This window comes from Dipteris shenzhenensis, chromosome 3 (assembly GCF_047967505.1).
Source record: "Dipteris shenzhenensis isolate YYH24624 ecotype China chromosome 3, Dip_SZ_1.0, whole genome shotgun sequence".
Taxonomy (NCBI): Eukaryota; Viridiplantae; Streptophyta; class Polypodiopsida; order Gleicheniales; family Dipteridaceae; genus Dipteris; species Dipteris shenzhenensis.
This window is the reverse complement of record NC_141598.1, coordinates 10,494,962-10,518,116: the sequence shown is the minus strand read 5'-3', so window position 1 is coordinate 10,518,116 and position 23,155 is coordinate 10,494,962. Positions and strand designations below refer to the sequence as shown.

Sequence of the window (23,155 nt, the reverse complement as noted above, 5' to 3'; positions counted from 1 at the left end):
TTGGCCGCGCAGGGTCCCTTGGCAGCGCCCTGCCCCCCGCGCCCTTCTCCCTTGGCTTCGCCCCTGCTGCCTTGGCCGCGCAGGGTCCCTTGGCAGCGCCCTCAGGTCGCCCACCCCTTCAGCTCGTGTTGCGCCCCCCTTCAGCCTGCTGCTGCGCCTGGTTGCTGCAGGTCGTTCCTGGTGGTCGTGCCCCCCCTTCAGCCCGCTCACGTTGTGGCCCCCCCCCCTACTGGTCCTGCTGGTCGCACCCTGCTGGTCCTGCTGGCTGCTGCTGGTCGCGCCCCTTCAGGCTACCATCTAGGCCACCCTTTAGGCCAACAGTAGCTGTTGTCTGCCCCTCCCTTGCGCTTCAGGCTGGGCTGCTTCAGGGCCCTCTCCGGGGCTGTTCTGCTCGTGTTCCGGGGAGCTGAGTTCCTGGGCTGCTCCCAGACATTGGCGGAGCTTTCTGCTTCAGCATTGAGCGGCCTGTTTTCATTCCACGCAGGCTGAAGTTTGGGGCTTTCTTTAACCAGGGGTTTTTTGGGATTCTAGAGGTTGGTTGCGAGTTCTTGGTGGGTATTTTCAGCAGAGGTAGCTCCTCTCCTCAGGACAGCGCAAGCTGAGACAATGGAGGACACTAATGCCACTCCCGTCGCCGAACCTGAGGAGATTGAAGTCACAGTTTCTTTTCCTCCTGACATTGTGCAGATGATTGAGGTAGCAGAGGAGGGTTTTCGTTTGACGCACATCATTGGCTTTCTACCCGGTAGAGGCCAACAGTTACGTGATTGGGTGTACACCAGCATGGCCTCATTGGGTGTCTCAGTTATGGTTTTCCGATTGCTTGGCAGAGGGTACTTTTCTTTTGGCCTTCAGTCTGCAGAGCAGGCTCAAAGAGTACTTATGAGCTCACCGATTCAGTTTCAGCGCAGAGTCATCCATTTGTGGCCTTGGTGGAAGCACTTCAGTACTACTTCCCTGGGACCGCGCCAGGTCTCTTTTTGGATGCTTTTCCCTGGACTTCCTGATGAGGTCAGCTCTTGTCGCAGAGCTGTGGAGCATATGGCTAGCGTGGCAGGTACAGTCATCCCATCAGGTGCTAGACTTTCCTATGCTCAGTCACTTGCTGGTACAGGTGTTACAAGGGTCAGACTCACTTCAGAGTTCCCCCCTCCTCGACCTTTGCCTACTTTGATTTCGTACTCCACGAGAGATGGGGTACAAATGCAGTAGAGGGTTTTGTACGAGGGGCTTCCTGATCAGTGTCTTTTCTGTCGGAAGAGAGGTCACTTTATTAGGGATTGCCCTAGTCGTCGGCCTCGATCAGAGACTCCGGATCCTTCTCATCCTTTGAGTGACCCAGAGCCTTCAGTTCAACCTCCAGGGGTCTCTGAGCCTGCTTCGACTCATTCAACAGAACGAGAGGAACCTCCTCTGGGGGAGCCTCCACTGAACTCAGAGGACCTGGAGGTGCCTCCAGTGGAACAGCTTTCACGGAGAGCTCGGAGGAGACGGAGACAGAGAGAGAGCCAGCAGTACGAGCAGCCCCAAGTACGAGCTCACAGATGGCAGAGAGTTGAGACACATGTGCAGGAGACCCCAGAAAGGGGAGATGTAGAGGACCATCCACAGGCAAGTCTTGACACTGTGCAGGAGACGATAGCTGAGGGAGTCAAGACACGTGTGCAGGAGACCCCGAAAAGGGGAGATGCAGAGGATCATCCGCAGGCAGGTCTTGACACTGTGCAGGAGACGGTAGCTCAAGGAGTCGAGACACATGTGCAGGAGACCCCGGAAAGGGGAGATGCGGAGGATCATCCACAAGCAGGTCTTCACACTGTGCAGGAGACAGTAGCTCAGGATTTCATGACTCTAGACACTACTACCCCGGAGGTTCAAATATTGGTTATGGAGACAGTTATTCAGCAGGAAACTGCTCAGGCTGCAGTCACTGTGATGGATGCCTCTCCCCAGCAGTCCATTGAGAGAGTAGTTTTTTACGACACAGGTCAGAGTCAAAGCCCGTCCCAGGATCTCATGCGCCTGTACGAGGTTCCCTCGAGACCCCTTTCACAGCCCCGTCGCACAGTACCTTCCTTTGTTGCTATGTGAACCGTCCTTTTAGACACCCCTCCCAGTACAGCCTCGCCCTCGCAGCTTTTCACTCCTGGTTTATCCAGATCTTTTGCAAGTGCGGTCACAGATTTTGCTCAGTACCCAGACAGGCGTGAGGATTGGGAGATCCTAGTAGATGAGATCGAGCGAGAGTATCAGTCACCCACGCGGACAGGCACCTCGTCACAGTTTCTTCCTCTCCCTCTCACCTATTCCAGGAGCAGAGTAAGTACGGCTCAGCCCTTTTCAGCTCTTCTGACTCCTAGACCTGACCCCAGGATGGTTGACAGAGATCTGCCAGTTGAGTTTTGGCCCTTTTTGGCTCGAGGGGTTATCACAGACTCCCTCACTTGATTGGAACTTCTACTTGTGTTTTGCCGACGGTCAGAGGAGGTAGAGGAGTACTTGGGATCTGTTACTCTCTCCAGAGAGGGGCACGTTCTTCGTTTCTCCGCAGGTAGCTTTCGATCTCGGGGGAGCGAAAGCTGGTCAGCTGAGTTACTTGACAACGAGATTGCTAGACAGCTTATGAGCATGACTCAGTTTTCATCGGTTCACCGTATTGTCGGCTCGCAGATTCATTCTTGCCCTAGGACTCTTCGACCTGGCTTCGGTGGCAGGGCCTTTCTGTTTCTGTTCTTTGAGATTCAGGGAGACTTATGTTCAACCCATTCATGCATGAGAGAAGAGGTAGATGCACTAAAAACTACATCAAGCCACACTCCATAAAGAAGGAAACAAACACCACTTCAGCAAATCCATCACAATTATAATTGTTCGATAATGACCAAGTTCAATCAGCAAGCTGATTTTTGCATCAGCTGGTAACTATGTTTCCTGATGGGAGGAACCCAACTGTGGGAGATAACCTCTATTGTTGCTTGGTGACTTCATGAAGGCTTTCAAATGTGTCCTCCTCAAACTCTATCTATGATGAAAATGGAAAAGTCAGGAGCACACCAGGGGTGGCCACGACAGAAGGAAATGTGTCGCCGTATTAGATGGAAAAAGGGTCCACCAGCGAGATTAAAGTTAAGGCAGCCCACTCTCTCCCCCTTTATTTGGACAATGGATAGATGAGCTATATGCAGATAATGCGCTATATTCTCATGCTTTGAAAAGACAGAAATCAATGCATCTCCTGGAATAATTTTTGTCAGCAAAGTAGCTTAGAGGTGAAATTGGTTGATATTCAGGACACTCAATCAACACTCTTTCATGGGGGTAATCAGGTTAAGGAACTGATACATCTGAAAACTTAGGTCTTGAAGTGTTCCTTGAGGCTACTTCCAATCACCGATGGCATAGACTTACAGATAAACGAATAGAGGCAGGTTGATGTCATCACCATGCCTTTGAGAACACATCCAGTTAGCAGATGGCGCCACACTTTCACCATGCCTTTGAGAACAGATGCAATGAGAAAGCATGTATTGCTGGGTTTTGAAAACAAATGTGTTTGATACTTTGATGCCAATCCCAATGTATAGCATTAAGATCTTGGCTGCCAGCTTGTAACAAGACACCTAGTTTGAGGTGAAATTATGCATAAATGAAACTTACCACCAGATGTTTGAAAAGGAAACCTTACAAGGTGAATATGTGATCCAAAAGCCTAGGAGGTGACCTTCTTTTCTGCAATCTTACTCAAATAGCCACATATCTCCTTATAAACAGAAAAGCCTAAGCACTTAGGCTGACTAAAAATACATATCTAAAACATTTAGTATGTTTAAGAATCTTACCTTCCTCAGTATACTCCACTCATCTCTATGACTGCTCCGGATCTCCAGCTCCTACTGGTTGGAATCTGCAACCCTAATTTGCTGGCAGTCACCTCTGTTTGAGGACTGGAGCAGTTGCCCACCACCCCTGCCCAACCTGCCTAACTTTCAGATCTACTTCCCATTTGTCCTCCTCATTTGGGGGCTCACAGGTGGGGTTACTGAGAGGTGATCTCTAACACCTACACCCTGTAGGAGAGTATAGAAATGTGCGTTGGAGGGAGCTTCGTCTGCAGTGAACACTAGAGCAGAACTTTACAAGAGTGATCTACCTTCGAGCAGCTACTGAAGTCTACACGGAGACGAGTGGCAGAACAGGAGTCGTCCAATTCAGAGGGTGCAGCAATTGGAACTAGATTTAGTACCTTTTGTCAGAGTCAATTTACTGAAGGTGTTGGTACATCTGTTGGCCGTTTTTGTACTTGGTATCTATCTACCTTTATATATATTCCATTTTGGCTGTACATCCGAGTTCTCTTTCAGATCTCTGTTTCTCTCTTAAACTACCATATGTTTTCTAACATGGCATCAAAGCCCGTTGCCATCCAAGGATAGCCTTGCTCATGATTTAAAGCCGGCATGAAGGGCTTATATAGGCCAGGAAGCTGGAGCAGCAGGACGGCTGACCGTTCTGTGTCAGCTTCCTATAGATAGGTCGGCCTGACCCTGGTCTGTTAGGCCTACAGAGTGGCCCATTGGCCAGATTTGGAAAAGAGGGGCGGGGGGGGCGGGGGGGGGGGGGGGGGGGGGACGAGTTCTTGCAGGAGCAAAAGTCCTAGCATTCCGGAGCATACCTCGTTGCAAACCTATACCCTGTATGAGAGCATAATGAAGTCCATTGGGAAGGGAGCTTTGTCTATGATGAACCCTAGAGCAGAGCTTTGCAGGAATGCTCTACCCCGAGCAGCTAGTGAAGCCTACACAGAGGCATATGGCAGAAGAGGAATTCTCCACTTTATAGGGTGCAGCAATAGGAGCCAGATTTGGTACCTTACCTCAGAGATTGTTTACTGAACCTGTTACCGCATCTGTTGGCAGTTTTGTATTTGGTATCTACCTTTATGTATATTTCCATTTTGGCTGTACATCTGAGGTCTCTTTCAGATGTGTTGCTTTCTTTGTTGTTCAGGAAGCACACGCAGTTGAATTGTGTCTTTCTACTAGTGTCTTGTTACCTCAGGGTAAATCTTCTGCTGTGCAAGGGAGTTGGCCTATAGCAAGCAACTACCCTATGTTTTTCAGCAGATATGAATAAATATGAGTAAGTTTTACGCACAGTTTTGTATCAACCTTCAGAAAACCTGCGAGAGAGAGACAAGCAATCAACATTGAACTTGAAGAAAACAATAGTGTCAATAGATATAAACAGGAATAGCTGGTTCTTTAGAATGCTTTTGGCAAAATGAAAAACCTAGTATCATGTATTCAAGTCCAAGCTCCTAATTATCTGCTGTCAATGCCTATACTATGCACAAAGCTTTTTACACTCTATATGCAAGGCCCGTTTCCCTAGAAACATGCAAAAAAGCTCACCTCTGTGTAGCTGTAGCAGTCAAAGCAACAAAAGCCACATTTGGAAGAACATGACGTAATGAATGAAGCTCTTGGTACTTGATTCTGAGTTGCACATGAAAAACACAATGCATCCGAGTAAGAGATCTGAAACAGCTAGGCCTTTAATGCGCCATTTCGAAAAGAAAAAAGAGGTTGGCATAGGGATAATGAGTCAAACTTAACAGAGCTGCAACATGTTTTTTCGCCCACTTAAAAGAGAGAAATAGAGGACAAAACAATGCCAATCTATACTGTAGACAAAATCAATCCCCTTTTTTTAAACCATTGCAACCCTTCAAATCAAAACCCAAATCAACTAGCTGAAAAAAATGAGACATCTTATTCTGAGCCACATACACAAACTAACCTAAAATCATGTCCCCATTCAGAAATGCAGTGCGCTTCATCCACAGCACATAATGAGATACCTCTCTGTGCCAAGGCTGACCAAAAACTGCAATTACAATAAAGAAACCATGTCAAAATAATAAAAGGCAAGAGGCAGAGTGCAAGGTCACCTACTCTTGAATTATAGGTGGGAAAATTTTGAATCTCATTGCCTACAAAATGGAAATGCAATTGTGTGCTAGCCAAACTTAATCATAAGATATTAATATGGAGTGCAAATGCCAGAATCTGCGAGCTGTTCAATAAGATGACAACAGCAGGGATAAGTTCATGTGGTGCTATGGGTCTCTATAAGACAGAAAGGATGTTTATGTTATTTCACGATAAAGTAGTACAGAGAATATTGGCTTATCGAAACCCTAGCGGTGACATGTTTATCTTACTCTCACAAAGCTACAAAGCAAGCAGCAACTCAATACATTAGGATGCCCCCTTGTCCATGGCATTCATGTTTCTATTTGCAGCCTAGCTTTCTCACACACATCTGTACTGTTTCTGCAATCTTTCAAATTGCAGAGCCAATTCTTCATAAATGCATCTAGGAACATACTCGAAACTCATCACATACGAAGATATATTCCACTCTTTGGGATATGATTGGGGATCACATTGCCTCTGCCCTGCAGGGCATTTGGGACTCTGGTGAGATGCCAGACTCACTTACAGATGGTCTCATTTATCGTATTTCAAAGGGGGTAAGCAGAAATTTAGGGACTCAATGGAGACCTATTACTCTTTTGGGCAATTTTTACAAAATACTGGCTAAAGCAATCAGTTTGCAGTTGCAACCCTTACTTCTAGATCTTATCCACGATATGCAAACGGGCTTAGAGCATGGCAGAAGCATCTTTGACAATATCCTCTCATTTGAGAAGCTTCTGAGTGGGCTATGTGGAGCGGCTAGAGGCCGCCATTCTACACTTGGACTTTGAGAAAGCTTATGACAGGGTAGACTGGGGCTTTTTGGAGGGCACCCTTCTTTGCTTTGGATTCACAGATGCTTGGGTTAGAGGGCTTTCCTCTATATACAGATCAGCCCACAACCAGGGGCTTATTGGTGGAGTCCAGGGAGAGAGGTTTGAGGTTTCTAGATCAGCCCACCAGGGATGCCCTCTAGCTCTTTTTTCTCTTTTTTTGTGGTGGAAGCTATGAGTATCTACAGTAGATCTCAAACTGATTTTTTTTAGCAGAGACTTCCCCTCTGAAGAGATGAAGAGCTTCAAGACAATGGGCTGGCAGTTTTTTTGGATGCCACGCCACAAACGCTCAACTCTTTCAGGACAGCCTTGGATGTATTATGTACTATTGTAGGAGCACATTTCAATTGGCATTGGCTTTTGGATCAGTGAGACGAGGACACCCCAGATTAGGGAAATGACATTGCCTTCACACGGAGTCACAGGGTATTCCAATCAGGTATCTGGGATGCCAAGTCGGTATGGGTATCACCCATCTCTCCATCACAACAATTTGCTCCTGCGTTGGAGAGCATAAGGAAAAAGCTCCTCTTTTGGAGTTCGGCCAAGCTTGACCTTGCCTCTAGAGTTGTGGCTTTAATTCCTTTCTTTCGTCCGGGGCTACTTCATTTTCAGTGGAGGCAATTGAGAGGAAGAGGCCTCATCACCTCTGCTAGTCTTTATTTCATGGGTTAACCAGGATTTATTGGCCACGGCTTGGTTTGTATGCTCTTGCTAGTACGGGTTGTAGGGATTGTATCACTCAGCTCCAGAGACCTGTAACGAACTTTCTATGGAGTGGACTTGATGGCACAATAGATATTATAGCCAGGGTGGCTTGGGGGACCTTGATTCTCCCCAGACGGAAAGGGGATCTCAACATCATTGATCCAGATTTAGAGTGCAGGGCTTTGCTCTACAAGATGGTGGTGAGGGGACTTATGCCTAGGTAAGAGCCGTGGAAAGACTTCTTCATTCGTAGCACATGATCTTGTCCCCTAACTTCGGAAGGAAACTGGATGGAGAGTTTTTTACTTCAGCCCACCTCATGTCCCCTTCCTCCCCTCTTATGGTTGCTATCCTAAAGGCTTGGGTCAACTTCAGGAGTGCTCTTCAGAGAGCTCTCCCTTCCACTCGTGAAGAGATCGATAGGCATCCTGTCATGTGGAACAATAGCATACTTGATGAGCATGGCAGACCACTTGGTATCTCTCACTATGTGCAGTGGTCTAGGTGGGAGAGAAGCCCTGCCTCTACTGTGGGACCTTGAAAAGCTTTTTAAAATCTTCCAGAGGACCGTAAAGGTCAGTTAGTAAGCAATGTCAGAAAGAGTGCAGGTGGAATTCGACAGACTAATGCATCCATTCAATTGGATTGGATGGACAAAGATGATAGGGCACTTTCACGAGAGCAGGCATTCCTTTACAGGTTATTGCTTTCTTGGTGTAGACGAGGATGCCTTGGTTTTTTATGTTCTTGCAAGAGGCAGGTTGTCTAGATCCTCACATGATGTTTTATTAGAGGCTGCTTTTCAGCCTGTCAAGATTGTTGGTCTTGTGGATCATGGTTTAGACTCAGAGTGGCACATAGATCCTCACCCGCATCTTATTAGCTTGGGTGCTTGGATTATGGTTTTATGGGGGTGTTCCCATAGAGTTCTTGCAGTGGGAGCCGGATCGACGAAGGACACCGAGAGAGGAGCTGCCTTCGTTCGTTACACTGTTAGTAATACCAGAAGATTTCAGCTGAGTTGTAGAGGTTGGAGGCCATCCAGAGCTCCCCATTGGGAGGGGTTTGAGATTTCTGTTGACATACAGAAGCTTTTGAAAGAGACTTTGAAATCCCTCAGGAATAGAAAAATCACTCTTTTCTTTTGGCTTTCTATTCATGGTGGGATTGCAATGAACCTGTGGAGATCCAAGTTCGGGGCCGACCCTACTTGTGCTCGCTGCTCTTCTGCTGCAGAGTCAGTTCAGCATTGCTTATAGGAGGATTATTTGGAGGGGGATAGCAAGGATGCTCATTATTTTTGTCCATTCCCCCTTCTTCATGACTTGGGGCTCAGTTGCTTGGCTCTCTCTTTGCGGCCTCAGGTCTTTTATGAGCGACATGACTCCTCAGCCTTCCTAGGTGGAAGTACAGCAGAGCTGTATGACCTTGAAATGTAGCTTTCCTGGCGCAGAGCCTTGGGAGGCAATCGCGTTTTGGAGCAGCAGGTGCTGGAACAGAATCGCACTATGGAGCAACACAAAACCTGGAGCACAGCCAGTCACAAACTGAGAAAGCTTGTGTCTGGAACAAACCCATGAATGAAGCAGCTTCTTTGGCAGGTCCTGGAGCAGGTGAGGGAGGGAGGGAAGCAAGAAGGCTGAGAGGCTAAGGGCAGGGCTGAAGGTGAAGGCGACTAGGCTAGGAAGAAAAAGGGAGAAGAGCATGATGGGGAGCAGGCTGCAGCAGTATTATCCTCTCATTTGCACTATGAATATGTTCTTTCTCCAAGTTCTTGTCTAACAACTCATAGAGATATTACACCAGCTTGTTAACTACTCTCCCTGCAATGGGTCTACTCCACCCACAAAAGCTGCAAGAAATCTTTTTGAGTTCCTCTCTTCACTCTCTACTTTTGACTCAGCCAGATCTCAAGGCCTGTCTCTTGAGCTTTGCCAAGTTCTTCCTCACTATACAACTCATAGACTTAGCAGTCAACAAGCAGCACTATGGAGCTCAACACTGGTACAGTATCACGCTCTCTTGTACTCGTAACTCCACATGGTAAATTATAAGAGAGGAAGAGGAGGTGAGAAACAACACACATAAGATAATCTACATGCACAATCTATCCCAAATACAAGGGAACACAACTTTAATAACTTACGGGTTGTTCACCAGACCTACATTTGTACAACGTACCACTCTGCCAAATTAATATGATTGGGAGATTGAGACCATAACAATTAATCCATTTCTTAACAAATCATATTGACTAACTGAAGACCAATCATGCTAATCCAAATATCCTTGCCCCTGAACCTTTCATGACAGATATCATCGGTCGCCAAGAGTGTCTTATATTGACTTATTCAACAGTCCATCCATTGGACCCAAGAGCATCATAGGCAGATTGCTATTCTCTTACCCTAAAAAGGGCTAATGATCGAGTCAGTTGGTACTATCTAAAGAGCACAGTGAGCAGATTTGGATCCAGCCAGCAGTCAATATGATCAGTATTTAGGCTTTATATACAGTAAGAGAGTGGTCAAGTATGGATCACAAGGTTAGCACTTCAACTTTCTAAATTCACGAATCAGGGATGCCCCTTTGCCCCTCTCTTTGCCACTTTGTGCAGTCACATTGACTTAGTTTGGAGTCATGGGACCCTGAGTTTATTTCTCCACTTCAGGTCAGCTATGGAGCTCTTTGGAGCTCTTTGACTCTGACTTCGGTTGGTGGCAGAGGCTTGATCACTGAGACATTGCCACATTGTCAGATATCAAGGCCTTAGCAGCTGCTTGGCCTCAGCGAAATTGTTGAGTGGAGCAAGAGTTTGAGAGTTGCTTAGGAACCACTTTGCTTCAGCTAGGCCTGTCTGCCTAGACTTGACAGACCTGTGAGCTATCCTTGGCCTACTAAAGCTGAAAAGCAGACGTTTTAAACCATCACCCCCCATTTCGCTGGAGTTTGCATCAGATGTGACTTCAATTTACAACCACAAGAAAGACTTCTTCCTGTCCACTTTGCTTTAGCTGCTGATGTCTGTCTAATTATGCAGAGACAACAAAGGAGCCAGAAACAATCAGGGACCCAACCTCATGAACATACAGGCCTTAGGAATAAAATCATCTCACTCCAGACTGCGGGTTTAATCATTTAATTTCTTCAATGCTTCATGTTTGCACTTTAGACAAAGTCGAATGCAACCGAAATCACCTATTAGGCAATAAAAGAGCTTTTTCAGGTGTCACAAATAATAGGCTATATTCTCCTGCCATAGCCTTGGAGACCACAGAGCTGTCAGTTTGGGCACTGCTCAAATATTCAGCTTTGATGCCACGTTCCTTCAATCCCAGTACCTGCAAAAAAACATAAATATCCAAAACCCAGTGAGGAAGGGAAAATACAAATAAATTCTGTTTGCATCGTCTTCCACCTTAGCTGTGATGTGCATGCTGAGGCTTAGTTTAAAACCCCCCCAAAGGAATAAAATATAAGTGGGAGGAGCAAAGCAAACTATTGAACATATTATGTACCTTTTGAAGCAAAAATAATTTGGCCATGCTAAGCACAGCCTTTCATACCTGGTCCTGCATCAGACTGATGAGGGGACTAATCACCACTGCAACTTTTTTTGATATCAAAGGTGGCAATTGATAACTACAAACATTAAACAAGCAGATATTCAAACTCCAACAATTCCCAGAAACATATTTGCAAGCAAATGCACTTTTTGAAAAGAAATGGATTACTATAATTCCCATTTATAATGAGCAGGACACTCTTTTTTTTGGTAAAATCCATTGTATTTATAAGCTCATGAATTTACAATATGGGAAGTCTCCCACACACTAGCATAGAACTCCGAAAGAGAGCCCGATAGAAGAACTCAAAAACAAGTAGAGAACACTTCAAGGCAAGTAGCATCCAAATCCCTTGCAGCAAGACTGTCATGTAAAGACTGCTTAAGGGACATTCTGAAGAAAATATATGCCTGAGGAAACTGTTGACCCATCCTAGAATGTAGTCTCTGTGTCCAGATGGTCCATAATACCCAAAAGCGAGTCCAATGAAAGAAAAGGAGTAATGGAGACATCTGAGATGAGCAGCATCCAAACATCCAGAAAAGTTTCCCAAATCTGATAGAAGGGAACCGAAGCCGCAGTAAATGAGAAACATGAGTGATCAATGTGCGAGAGTGCGGGCAAAACCATAATAAGTGAGGAACTGTCTCGCGGGGATGAGAGCAACGGGGGCAGAAAGGAGAAGCAATGCGGCGAGCTGCCAATTTCACCCCAATGGAAAAGGCTCCCACTATACATCTCCAAAAGAAAAGCCTCTGTTTCAATGGCAATTTGGTTTTCCAGATTTTCATGAGACGGGATTGCCACCAAGATAAAGGCCTATCCAAATTCCAAAGAGTGTTGGCATGCTTGTCAATCCATGGCTGTGGAAGAAGAAATCTGTAAACCTTCGAGGAAGTCAGATTGTGTATCGAGAGTGTATGTGTAGCAGGAGGTATGGAAGTCAAATTCCAGTCCATTAATCTGTCATGTGCAAACAGTGGAGGAACCGGAACAAATGGCTGCAACATAGTTGAAAGTGTTCTCCAAATGGATCTATGATGCAGGCCCAAGGAGAATGTCCTGCAAGCTTGTGGAAATGAAAGTGTATAGCCTTGTTGATCCACAACATCACCAACAAATCTTATGCCCAATTTCATGAGATTATATGCTTTGATAGGTGCCTGTAAAGCGAGAGGCGATGCAAACACCTTGCTCCAATGGATGCTTTCCAATCGAAAAGAATTGCCATGATGAGAGGAAGCACCTGTCCATTTTGCATATGAAAGAATTCTCTTCCAATCATGAAGAAAAGCAGTATGTCCACTCACAGACACATGAAGACACCGAACTTCGATTGTGCAAAAGCCAGGCATTCCTCAAAGCCACAAAATCGGCTCAAAATCATGCGAAAGATTCCCAACAAAACCCGTGATAAAAAGGATGTGGAAAGCATAACTTTGACATCACAAAAAGTCAATGGAAAGTCACGTTTATATTACAGATCCAAAATGGTCAGCAATTGGTTTACTTTGGCAGCCAATAACTTTTACCATAAGTATTTAAATGAATACCAGAACATTCCAGTTATCAAGTAGAAAGAAAACTGCACTTTCAACCTTGTGAAAGTCACCAACAAGGTTGGAAACCATCAACTCTATCATGCATAGTAGAGACAAGGAACAATGACATTCCTACCAACTTCATCAGCTGTCAATCGTAGGTGTGATCCTTGTATACATATGCGCCAACAATCACTAGGATATACACAGGCATGCAATTTAACCAATGACTTCGTATGGAGTATTTTGTCAGAGATCCAGAAATGAAGAGCATATTCAATCATTTCAGAAAGAAGGCTGATCAGAATTAGTCCTCATTGCTTCAATTTAAAAAACACTTGCAAATCTCAAAACCATACCATAATGATTTCCCACTTCCTGTAGCCATGACCACCAGACAATCTTGCCCTTGCAGGATCTTGTTTATGATCTCTTTTTGGAATGGTCGGAAGCTTGCAAATCCAAAGTATTCCTGTATTCAAAAAGAAAAAAAACATCAATCCCTACCATTACAAGAAAACCAAAATATGTCACGCCATGAGGCTAATGACCACTTAATGGGTCTGCTAATGAGAGCTCAGCAACAAGATGCAAGCGTTTATGTGCAAACAACATCTTAGCAGCTTCAGAAAACCTGTATTTCACTTAGCCAGCTGTGTTAAAGCAGAGGATGCGAATTAAGGCCTAATATATTTTCTCAAAGTAAATAAGGACTTTTTACTGCACCAATCACATCAAGCCATGTTCGTTGAAATGGTCACCTCAAGCTTGGTCTAGAGAGAAACAGAGCTCCCCATGCGAGCATAAATAATTGTGCCTGATGTTAGTTGTAGCTTTAATGTGTCTTGTGCTGCATTAGAGTTGAGCACGCGTAAGCTTCAGACGCCTTGTCTTGCCTTAAAAATTGGGATAACTTAAAAGAAAATGCCACGTCTAACCATGTTTCACTGCAATCATCGATCCCCAAAGGCCATAATGAGACACTAAATTGAAAAACATATTGTGCAAACTTGGAAAAGAGAATCATTCATACTTTAGGACTGTAGAGATAGGCTACTCTATGTTGGAAATATAGGCCTTTGGGGCCTTGGTGTGGCCCAGAGTCCCTAGTGGCATCAACGTGCTTAATGGAAAAATAAAAGGGGCTAGTGGCTCCCTTGGCACACAAGTTGACACATGGCATTGATATTGGGGACTTAGTCCCATAAGCAAATATGTGGTGGAATATCCCTTTGATATATACTGGATTTGAGAGCCTCCTCAATCATCCCAGCCAGCCAGGAGATGGGAGTATGGCACCCCCCATACTTGGCGCTCCTTTGGCTGCCATCCCAGCCAGCTAGGAGATGGGGGTTTGGCACCCCCCATACTCGGCGCTCCTTCAGCTGCCACTTGGTAGCATCTGGAAGTGTTTGGCAGATTTTCCAACATGGTATCAGAGCACGGGTGGTCCCTGCAGACTTTGTGAGCACATTGTTTGATGAGCTTCTGTCTATTCGTGATGGCAGCTGGACCTATTCAAAGAAAGTCCTACGCCTGCACGTGCGAGGTGGCTCCAAATCATGATGCAGATGAGATCCGTGAGTGGAACGAGAACCTACTTTGACCATTCATTGCCACAGGGTATGTACCAATTAATGATGCACACATGAGCCTCATTGGTCTTGAGACATTGGACACAAATGTTCCACATGATAGCATGGATCAGCCCACACTTTCTGATCATTCACATTTCTCGCTAAGCCCTCATCATGAGGCACATTTGACGATAAGCTTAGCACGAGTGCACTCCCATTGACATCAGCACAGTCTAATTCCAGTGATGTACAGCCATCACATTCACGTGCACGGTCTGTCTATGGGTGTATGCTGAGGTGGCAATAGCCAGCTGCTTTGTGCACCGAACAACGAAATCTGCACACTCGCAGAAAGTGGCAGCCCGCGGGTGCTTTGATTGCAGTTACCTATCCAAACTTTGACAAGCGATGCCTTCTGTGATGTGATTCTTTGGTGGCCCAGGCCCTCTGTGTGGTTGGTCGCATTTACGACGGCTTTGAACAACCACTGTGGGTTGACCTTTGTGGGGAATCGATTTAACTTGTGTTGAGCAGGCTATATTTCGGTGTTTGGAACATTGGAGGGGGGGGGGGCGGGGTGTCTCATGGCATGGCCCAAACTCCCTCGTGCATCAATGTGCTTAATGGAAAAATAAGACGGGCTATTGGCTACCTTGGCATGAGGTTGACACATGACATTATAAGCATATGTGGTGGAATATTCCTTGGATATATACAATATTTGAGACCCTCCACAATCATCCCAATCAGCTCTTTTGGGTGATTGAGGAGGCAGCATGGCTAGGAGATAGATGGGGATGTGGGACCCCCAATACTAGGCACTCCCTTGGCTGCCACTTGGCAACATTTGGCAACGTTTAGCCGATTTCCAACACTCTAATACACCAATACACCATCAAACCAAAAGATTCATGACTAAAGGCTATAAGGCTCCCCTTCCTGTCTCTCAATCCGTTGCTCACCTCCTCGCTTACCCCGTCACTCCACCCGCCTGCTCAACCCTTCATCCCTTCTCCCCCCTAGCCTATCACTCACCCCCATGCTCAACTCGTATGCCCCTGCCCCGTCACTCAGCCCAGCAGCAACACAAACCCCTCGCAACAGCCTCATCCCCTTGCAGCAATGCCTTGCATCAGCCCCTCCCCTCACTTGATCTCCCCTACCTTGAGCTGGGCTGAACCCTCAGCCCAGCCCCCGGGGTAAGCTTCAGCTAGGGGGTGCAATCAAAACCATGCCAATATGGAGCAAACATACTCCTCAAAATCTCCTGTAACCTCGACTCCAACAAAGAAAGTCCTATACTCTACAATGGCTGCCTCAATACCCTCTCCATATGCAAAGGCATACCAAACAAGGGGCCTTAACCAGCCAATCATTGGCCCTCAAGAACAGATGTTATATCTACAGCAAGAGTACAAGAGCTAAGGTTACAGACACTAGCTCTGATAGCCCAATCCAAGACCTCAAAGAGCAAACAATCAAGAAGGAATTGACTGAGGTGGATACAAACTGACATTCAGGTTGAGATTAAGGACCATGGAGCCAAGCGCAGCAATGTACTGAAGATAAGAATAGAAGGCCTTGCTAAAGGCTGGTTCAACAAGGAGGATATGTACAAAGAGACTCTATCACACATCAAAGCAGCCACCCCTAGCATCGAATGGCTAGAAGAAATGAAGATGGGACCATGGTCACATGAAAGCCCTTTTTGTCCTATCGAAGCCTTGGAACAACGAAATAAACGAAACGGCACAAAATGCTCTCAATGAAACTGAATTTAAATAAATTTGAAGAATGTTTTTTTGTTTTGAAATTCCTTTTAAGGTTGCCTTGACTTGTATCTCTCTTTGTTCACTCGAAAGTCGAATATATATTGGAGAAATCATAGTCAAAGAGTGTGTTCTAGTGTGTATTAGGAACGAGTTCATGAGTCTTTGTGTGAGAGAGTGCCATGTGGCATCTTGGGAGTTATCCCATATACATATTGTACTTAAGTGTGTGTGTCCACTCTGTATGAGTGTTGTACTTTCACTTGTGGACTCTACGAGACACGAGGTGGAGACCAAGGAGCATATTTTGATGAGATGCCCCAGGTACTATGAGGTACCATTGCCTTTTCACCCACAAGTACACAGCCATGTGCAGAGTCATCAACTGCTTGGACAGAGATGCACTACACTCTTTGTACATGAGGTTGTTAAAAGTTAGTCATCTCGTTTCTTTCAGTTAGGAAGAGAGGGCTTCTATGTGGTGATCCTTTCTCAGTGTATTTCTGCAGGTTACGAGGGGGTTTATGCCAGGGTTGGAGACTCAGTAGCAGGGCCTGATTTGGACCACAGTTGAAGCTTGGTTTGATGCCTGTTATGGGCTGGTTTGGAACCATGACCAGGGTCGGGTTAGCCGACCAGACCAGGTCAGTAAACCGACCAGGCCTGATTTATCGACCTGACCAGGGTCGGGTCAACTGACCAGACCAGGTCTGGTTAACCGATCAGACCAATTTGGTTGGGTCGACCATGTCAGCAGCCCTCCTGCCCCTATATATACGGCCATTTGGCGGCCATTTGGACCTGGTCTTGAACATTGTAGGTGCAGTTCCAGCCTGTCATTTGAGATGCAGTTCAGCCTCATCAATAGTACATGCAGTCTACTCTCTCTCTAGTCACAGTTTGTTGTCTCTCTCTATTTGCAGATCTGCTCTCTATCTCTGTTTGTATAATACGTTGCACTTTGACATGGTATTAGAGCAACAGGTCATCTGAAAGCCTAGACCTGGAGAGCATTTGAGGCGTGCACAGTTAAGAGTTTGCTGCTGGCAAGCGTTTGCAAGTGTGGACAGTTTGGAGTTTGCTGGTATCAAAACTTGGACGGGATATTGTCATCAACCATATTCGAACCATCATGTCCCACCCACCCTTTACCACATCGCACATGGGTGAAACCATCGCCTGTGTCTTGATCATGTGGTGACTGTGCATTTAACATCAGAGCCCGAGTTAATGTAAATTCTGATCCGGGAGAGCATGAGGGGAAGATGGAAGTTACTGCTGATTTCTTAAGGCGTGGACAGCACGGGAAGAAGGTGAACCATTGCCAAAGGTGTTATGAAGGAGTGGGCAATTCGGGAAGAAGTCGACTTGCTGTAGAAGGTGTGCTACAGGCATAGACAGCTTGGAAGAAGGATATCCTGGTGAAGTGTGGCTACGACAGCTACTTGACAAGGAGGTGGGTCCAACAAAGGACACAATGCTTCCTCAATTGCTCTACAAATACTCTAACTCCCTGGGTATGGAGTTGTCATCTCCTGGCTGTCAGTTAAGGAGAGAGGGCTTCTATGTGGGTGTTCCCGCTCAGAGAGAGGTGTAGTAGTTTGATCCTTCTCATTATATTTCTCCAGGTTAGGAGGGGGTTTATGCAAGGTTAGAGACTCAGTTAGCAGGTGGTTGAGGCTGGTTAGGGCCTGGTTTAAACCATAGTTGAGGCTTCGCTTGATGCCTATTACGGACTGGTTTGGGACTCTACAAGGGACAAGTCAAACAACCTGACCAAGGTTGGGTTAACGGACCAGACCAAGTCGGTTGGGTCAGCCAGGTCAGCAATCCTGGTCAGTCACATCAGCAGCCCTTGCGCTCTTACGTATAGGGCCATTTGGCCCTGGCCTTGGACATTTAAGTGCAGTATTAGCCTACTGTTGGTGTCATTTGAGGTGCAGTTCAACCTCAGTTACAAGTCCGCCAGAGGTACTGTTCTGCCTTGGGAATTGTGAACATCCTTTGGAGGTTCTTAACACTACATGCAGATTTTTTCCTGTATACTCATGTCTAGTCTCCTCTCTCTATTCGTAGATCTGCTCTCTGTCTCTATTCGTATATTTTGCTGCACTTTGACAGAGTTCAAATCGACTCAAGTCCAGACTCAAGATGAGGTTGACAAACAACCTACCATGTGGAATGATGCAATCTGGGCCCACCCTTGGGCTTTTCAAGATACATGCAATGTTCTAGTGGGATAGAGGACCAGCATCGGCAATAGGTACCAAGGGCATTCAGACTCTTGCCCTCACTTGAGAGGAAGATTATCACAAGTGAGCTTAAAGATGCTCAAAAGCGAACTATGCAGATTGACAAAGTTATTCCTCTGACCGGTTAGATGGTTCTCCATAGACGAGGACAGGGAGATGTACTCATTGATTACTGTCTTCTCTACCATACGTGTTCCCCTATAGTTTTGTCACATATGGGAAAGGGACACACTTCTTTATACAGTTCCAAAAGGTTAAAAGTTCGACATGTTACCTGTTCAGAAACCCATCCAGGACGCCATTCTCCACACTATCTGAGTTCTTTGATGCACTGATGATAATGGCCCCTCTCATCCATCCTTCTCTTGTAGAAGGTAGATCACGGCAACTTCGGTTGTATGGTGGCTGTCCCCTTCAGCATTTATCTTGGGACCAAGTGAGTAGAGATGAATTAATGCAGCGGCCCTTGGAGGACAGTACCGATCTTTGATTACACACTCTAGAATGCCAAGAGATCACCGATTCGGAATATGCAATGGTCCCCTGCAAGGAGAGCACTCTAGAAGATATTTCATATCACCCCCCCCCCCCCCCCTAAACTTATTTCTAGAGACATCTATGGAGATCCACAAGAATAGATAGGTTTCAATGTCCTTTTGGCTTTTCAACCTAAACGTATTGCCATTGCCGTGAACCTAAAAGCATTTGGAGGACCCCTAATGTCAACGATGCCTCACAGATATTGAGTCCATTCAACACTCCATTTCGAGTTATAGAGAGATGGCAGGGTACTACTCTTTTGCTTGGCAGGTTCATGGGAGGTGATACCTTTATCACTTGGGGATCAATTCCATGGCTAGTACAGGTCCACAAGTGCCCTGTAAGGGAGCGGATACACCTATTTCCCTCAGCATTCACCCACAGGCTATTCACCTAGATGTGGTGCCTCCTACTCCATTCAAGCGTCGTTCCTCTTCCATTGACTCAATATGGGAGATCATCGTTAGTCTGGCAACCTACAAAATTGGAGATCCAAATATAGAGAGGCACCTGATGGCTCTCATACTCATTCAGCTCAATCTATTTGTATCATTTGGCATGACATTGCACACACCCTTACGGCCACCAGGAGCAGGATTCAGGGTTCCTCCTAAACAGCTACTCCTAGGACAATTTCTTTTCAAACGAAGTGGGATCATGGAGAACTTTTCTTTGCATACACATCCAAAGGACCCTCTTGGAATTTTGATGCACCTGAGCAACTTTGTCGCTTTCATTTTCAGCAAGATCATGTGTAATTACCCTCTGCGTGCTTTATTCATCACATGAGTTTCTTCGTGTTCATGATGTACTTGGTCATACTTGATAGAAGTCTCCTTTCTAGACAAAAATAAGTCGAATCAAGATTGCAGGCATAGAGTGCTGTCAGAGAATCTTGGCAGCCAAAGCAGATGTGACTTAACAAAAAGCTATAAGACAAGCTCCAAACTCCTCTTGTCATAAATTTTTGCACCAAAAGCTTGGAGGTCAATCAGTTCCAATATCTATATACACATCGTGAATATTTGCTCGAAGAGTACATTAGGAACCAAGCGCCCAATTAATGGTCCAATTATGTCACCATCCAGGTTTACTTCCAAAAGAAAATCTTTAATCTATTTTTGAAAGGAATGTTGTGTATAACATCCAGCAATGAAGACCGCTTATCTGAAGAATTGGTTGAAGGCTGAGCATGTCATAGTCCCGAGCTTCAAGGAAAATCCAGTTAAGAACTGTCAGTTTACTTTATTCTGTTTATTTAGAGATTTTCAATATATCGAACGGAACTTATAAGCGGATTGCATTCATCACATTGCTGCGTGTTCCTTGAGGCCTAGGCTTTTAAACATGCGCTTAGTTGATCCCATTGGATTTTCAGCTTGTAAATTGCTTCTTCTTAGAGGTTGTGCGCAAACTGAACAATCATCTAACGTAAACTGCGCACGTCTTGCAACTGAGTAGTTCAACGTACAAAAAACGTATCAATAGAAAGAATGTCTCCCGTGTATCGATCAATGGCTTATCCAGATCGACAGATAATCGCTGCATGGACACAGACGCGAAGTTTCGAGAACTGCATGGAGGATTGTAACATGTCAATCACTGCAAAGAAGAAGGGAACAGACCTTGAGGACGCTCTCCATGGCTTTCGACCACCTCCCTCCAGTGCACAAACAGTTGGCGCCAAAGCTTCCTGCTAAGTGTGCTTGTCTATTGTTATTTTGTTAAAACTTAATTAATGCCACGTTGGCATTCTAATAACATTTTGTGAAAGGCTTAGAGGAGGGTTCATAACATCCACATTTTCCTTTTCTTTTCTTTTTTTGTGATCAAAAAGGGAAAATGAACTACAACATCAAAAGATGGCATTACAGTACAAGTATGCAAGATAATGCAGCCTCCTACGTAGTCGAACAACGATCATCGCATTGACGCTCGAAAGAAATGAAACTTGGCTAGCAGGGATGACTAAACACTCTATGGTTTCTATCTTTAGCAACCCAAGATGGACTCTCTCTCTCTCTCTCTCTCTCTCTCTCTCTCTCTCTCTGTGACAAGTAGCAAGAGCAATATGTCGACGTGCCAAGATCTTGCCATATGGAAGAATACTAAGCATAACTAGTTCGCAAACCCAAAGTCGATGTTACAATCTTTTAGACTACCACAATGCATTACATATCATAGACCGAATGTGATTTACATAAGCTCCAATCCAAGGGCGGGGGGGGGGGCAGCAAAACCTTGTACGACTTAGCAACCATTATGTCAGTTAATGATAACGGATGACATCTGGAATCATATGCGTGAAGAGTCCAATGTTTGAGATGATGTGTGAGCTCAAGACACACTACTAAGTGAAATTCATGGACCATGTATGACAATATATGCCCAATTGTCTGACTACTATAGGAAAAGACAGCACATACCTGTTTCATTAGCACAACTCCCACAATGTAAATCACTTTTGACCAAATAAAATAAGAACGTCTAGGCCCAATAGATGTGCAAACACCTTTGACCAATGTAAACTCTCTGCACTAAAATCCACATTTCCACCAAACATTGTGGTATTTAACATGAATGACATGGGGTTCTTACTACTTGTTACAATAACTTTTCGATGTACTTAAATCATTGGCCATCAAGGAGCATTTTTTTCCCCCACTCATACACCCACACACACACGGCCATCTACAAGGGGCCCAACTACCTGTGCCCTACATTGACAAGCAACAAGGGGGCTTCCTGAGGGAATCAAATGCACGCAACTAGATCAGGTGCGCAAATTCCCAAACCACCTAAGCTGTTGTTGCTCACTTTGTTTGTTGTTAAGATCATTTCATACTTAAATGTGATGAAGTATCAAGGAGAATTGCATTTGTTTTATTAACGTCAATGTGAAGGTCAAATTTAAACAAGAGTGTCCTTTAGAATTTTGGAGGGTCTAGATCAATTTGAAACTATACCATATGGGTACTCATTTCAAAGCCCTTGATAAATAGAATCCATTAAGATCTTAAGCTCAAAGAATGGACTTCATACTATTTTTAAAAACCATTTTGAGTCAAAACATATCAATGTTCTTGTTGAGACCACGTGGTGCATACTCTAATGGGTGCCAACGTGCAAATAAGGTTGACTTTAAACTAGCTAAACTTAGCTAAAGGCCACTTCCCATCTAATGTTATGTTAACTAGCTCAAGTACACTGTGATTACCATCTCTCTCTCTCTCTCTCTCTCTCTCTCTCTCTCTCTCTCTCTCTCTCTCTAAATGACTACTAACTAGTTTGTTGATTAGCTTAAAGACTAGTTAGTCAACCAATATGCCAGATGCATGTGCCACGTTTTATACTCCATCTCATGTCCTATTGCTTAAAAATCTCCTATCCTTACTACATTTGGTCACTTCTTTGCTTACTCTAATAGAATCTGGATAGCACTATACATAAGTCTTGCAAAAATAGAGCACCCGTACCACTCATGATATGAAATTTCTTGAAATGTATACATTAGACTTATCTTTTTGCAGTTTTTTGTTGTATTGCTTGAAATGTATACATCAGACTTATCTTTGAAGCTTTTTGTTGTATTGGAGGTGCTTTCTTACTACCTCTAGTGGGTATGTGAGAATTTTTGCACATGCTCTATCTATTGCACATAGATTAGTATGCACATTGAACCTAATTCCCCCCTATATATCATTTTTCTTTCAAGTCTCATTGGCAACTAAATCATAATTACCTACCTTTTTCTTCTCTTTCTCAGCTACAATCTACCCTTGTAATTCTTTTTGTGCCTTTGGTGATTGCAAATATGCATCCCTGAGAATGTCATACGTGCCATAAAAAATAGCAAAAAATGGAACCATGCCTAAAGGAGCTAGCAATAGCCTTGTACATAAACTGTCTCTATGGATTATATGCTGTGAGCAACCAACATGCCCCCCAAGTGCTTCATTCTAAGAGCTATTAGCCAAGTACTTCTTGTGTAAAGAGACATCAATTACTAGTAAAGGCCCATGTTGGGAGCTAAAGTAACAAAAGAAAACACCCCACAGTTGGCAACTCAAGGAAAACATCCCACAATTGGGAGCTAAAGTAAAAGAGAACAACACCGCACAGTCCACAACTCAAGGCAAACATGCATAAATGCATAGATATCAGGCTACTTGTTGCAAGATCTTAAGCAGTGAAATCAAATACATATATGAAAAAAAAATAGGACCATGACCTACCATAAGAATTCCAAAAAATGTATTGTTCTTCAATACACGCATTTTGGAGAAAAGTATATGAGTCATCCATGAATGCAACTTTAGATATCGATCAAACTTTTACTCTTACTATGGACTTGCCAAAGTTCCTCATGGTAAAGAAACAAGAAA

General features: G+C 44.8%; 1 protein-coding gene across 1 annotated transcript in view; it reads right to left on the bottom strand.

The window, feature by feature from the left end:
• Positions 1-20,475, bottom strand: part of LOC147903345 (uncharacterized) — a 141,722-nt gene extending 121,247 nt beyond the window's left edge. The window contains 6 exon segments of the mRNA XM_087372504.1: positions 5,412-5,495; positions 5,800-5,886; positions 10,724-10,866; positions 11,092-11,167; positions 12,992-13,104; positions 20,396-20,475. Of these exon segments, the coding sequence (XP_087228630.1) occupies positions 5,412-5,495; positions 5,800-5,886; positions 10,724-10,866; positions 11,092-11,167; positions 12,992-13,104; positions 20,396-20,413 (521 nt within the window). The 5' untranslated portion in view covers positions 20,414-20,475.
• Positions 20,476-23,155: the final 2,680 nt, after the last annotated feature.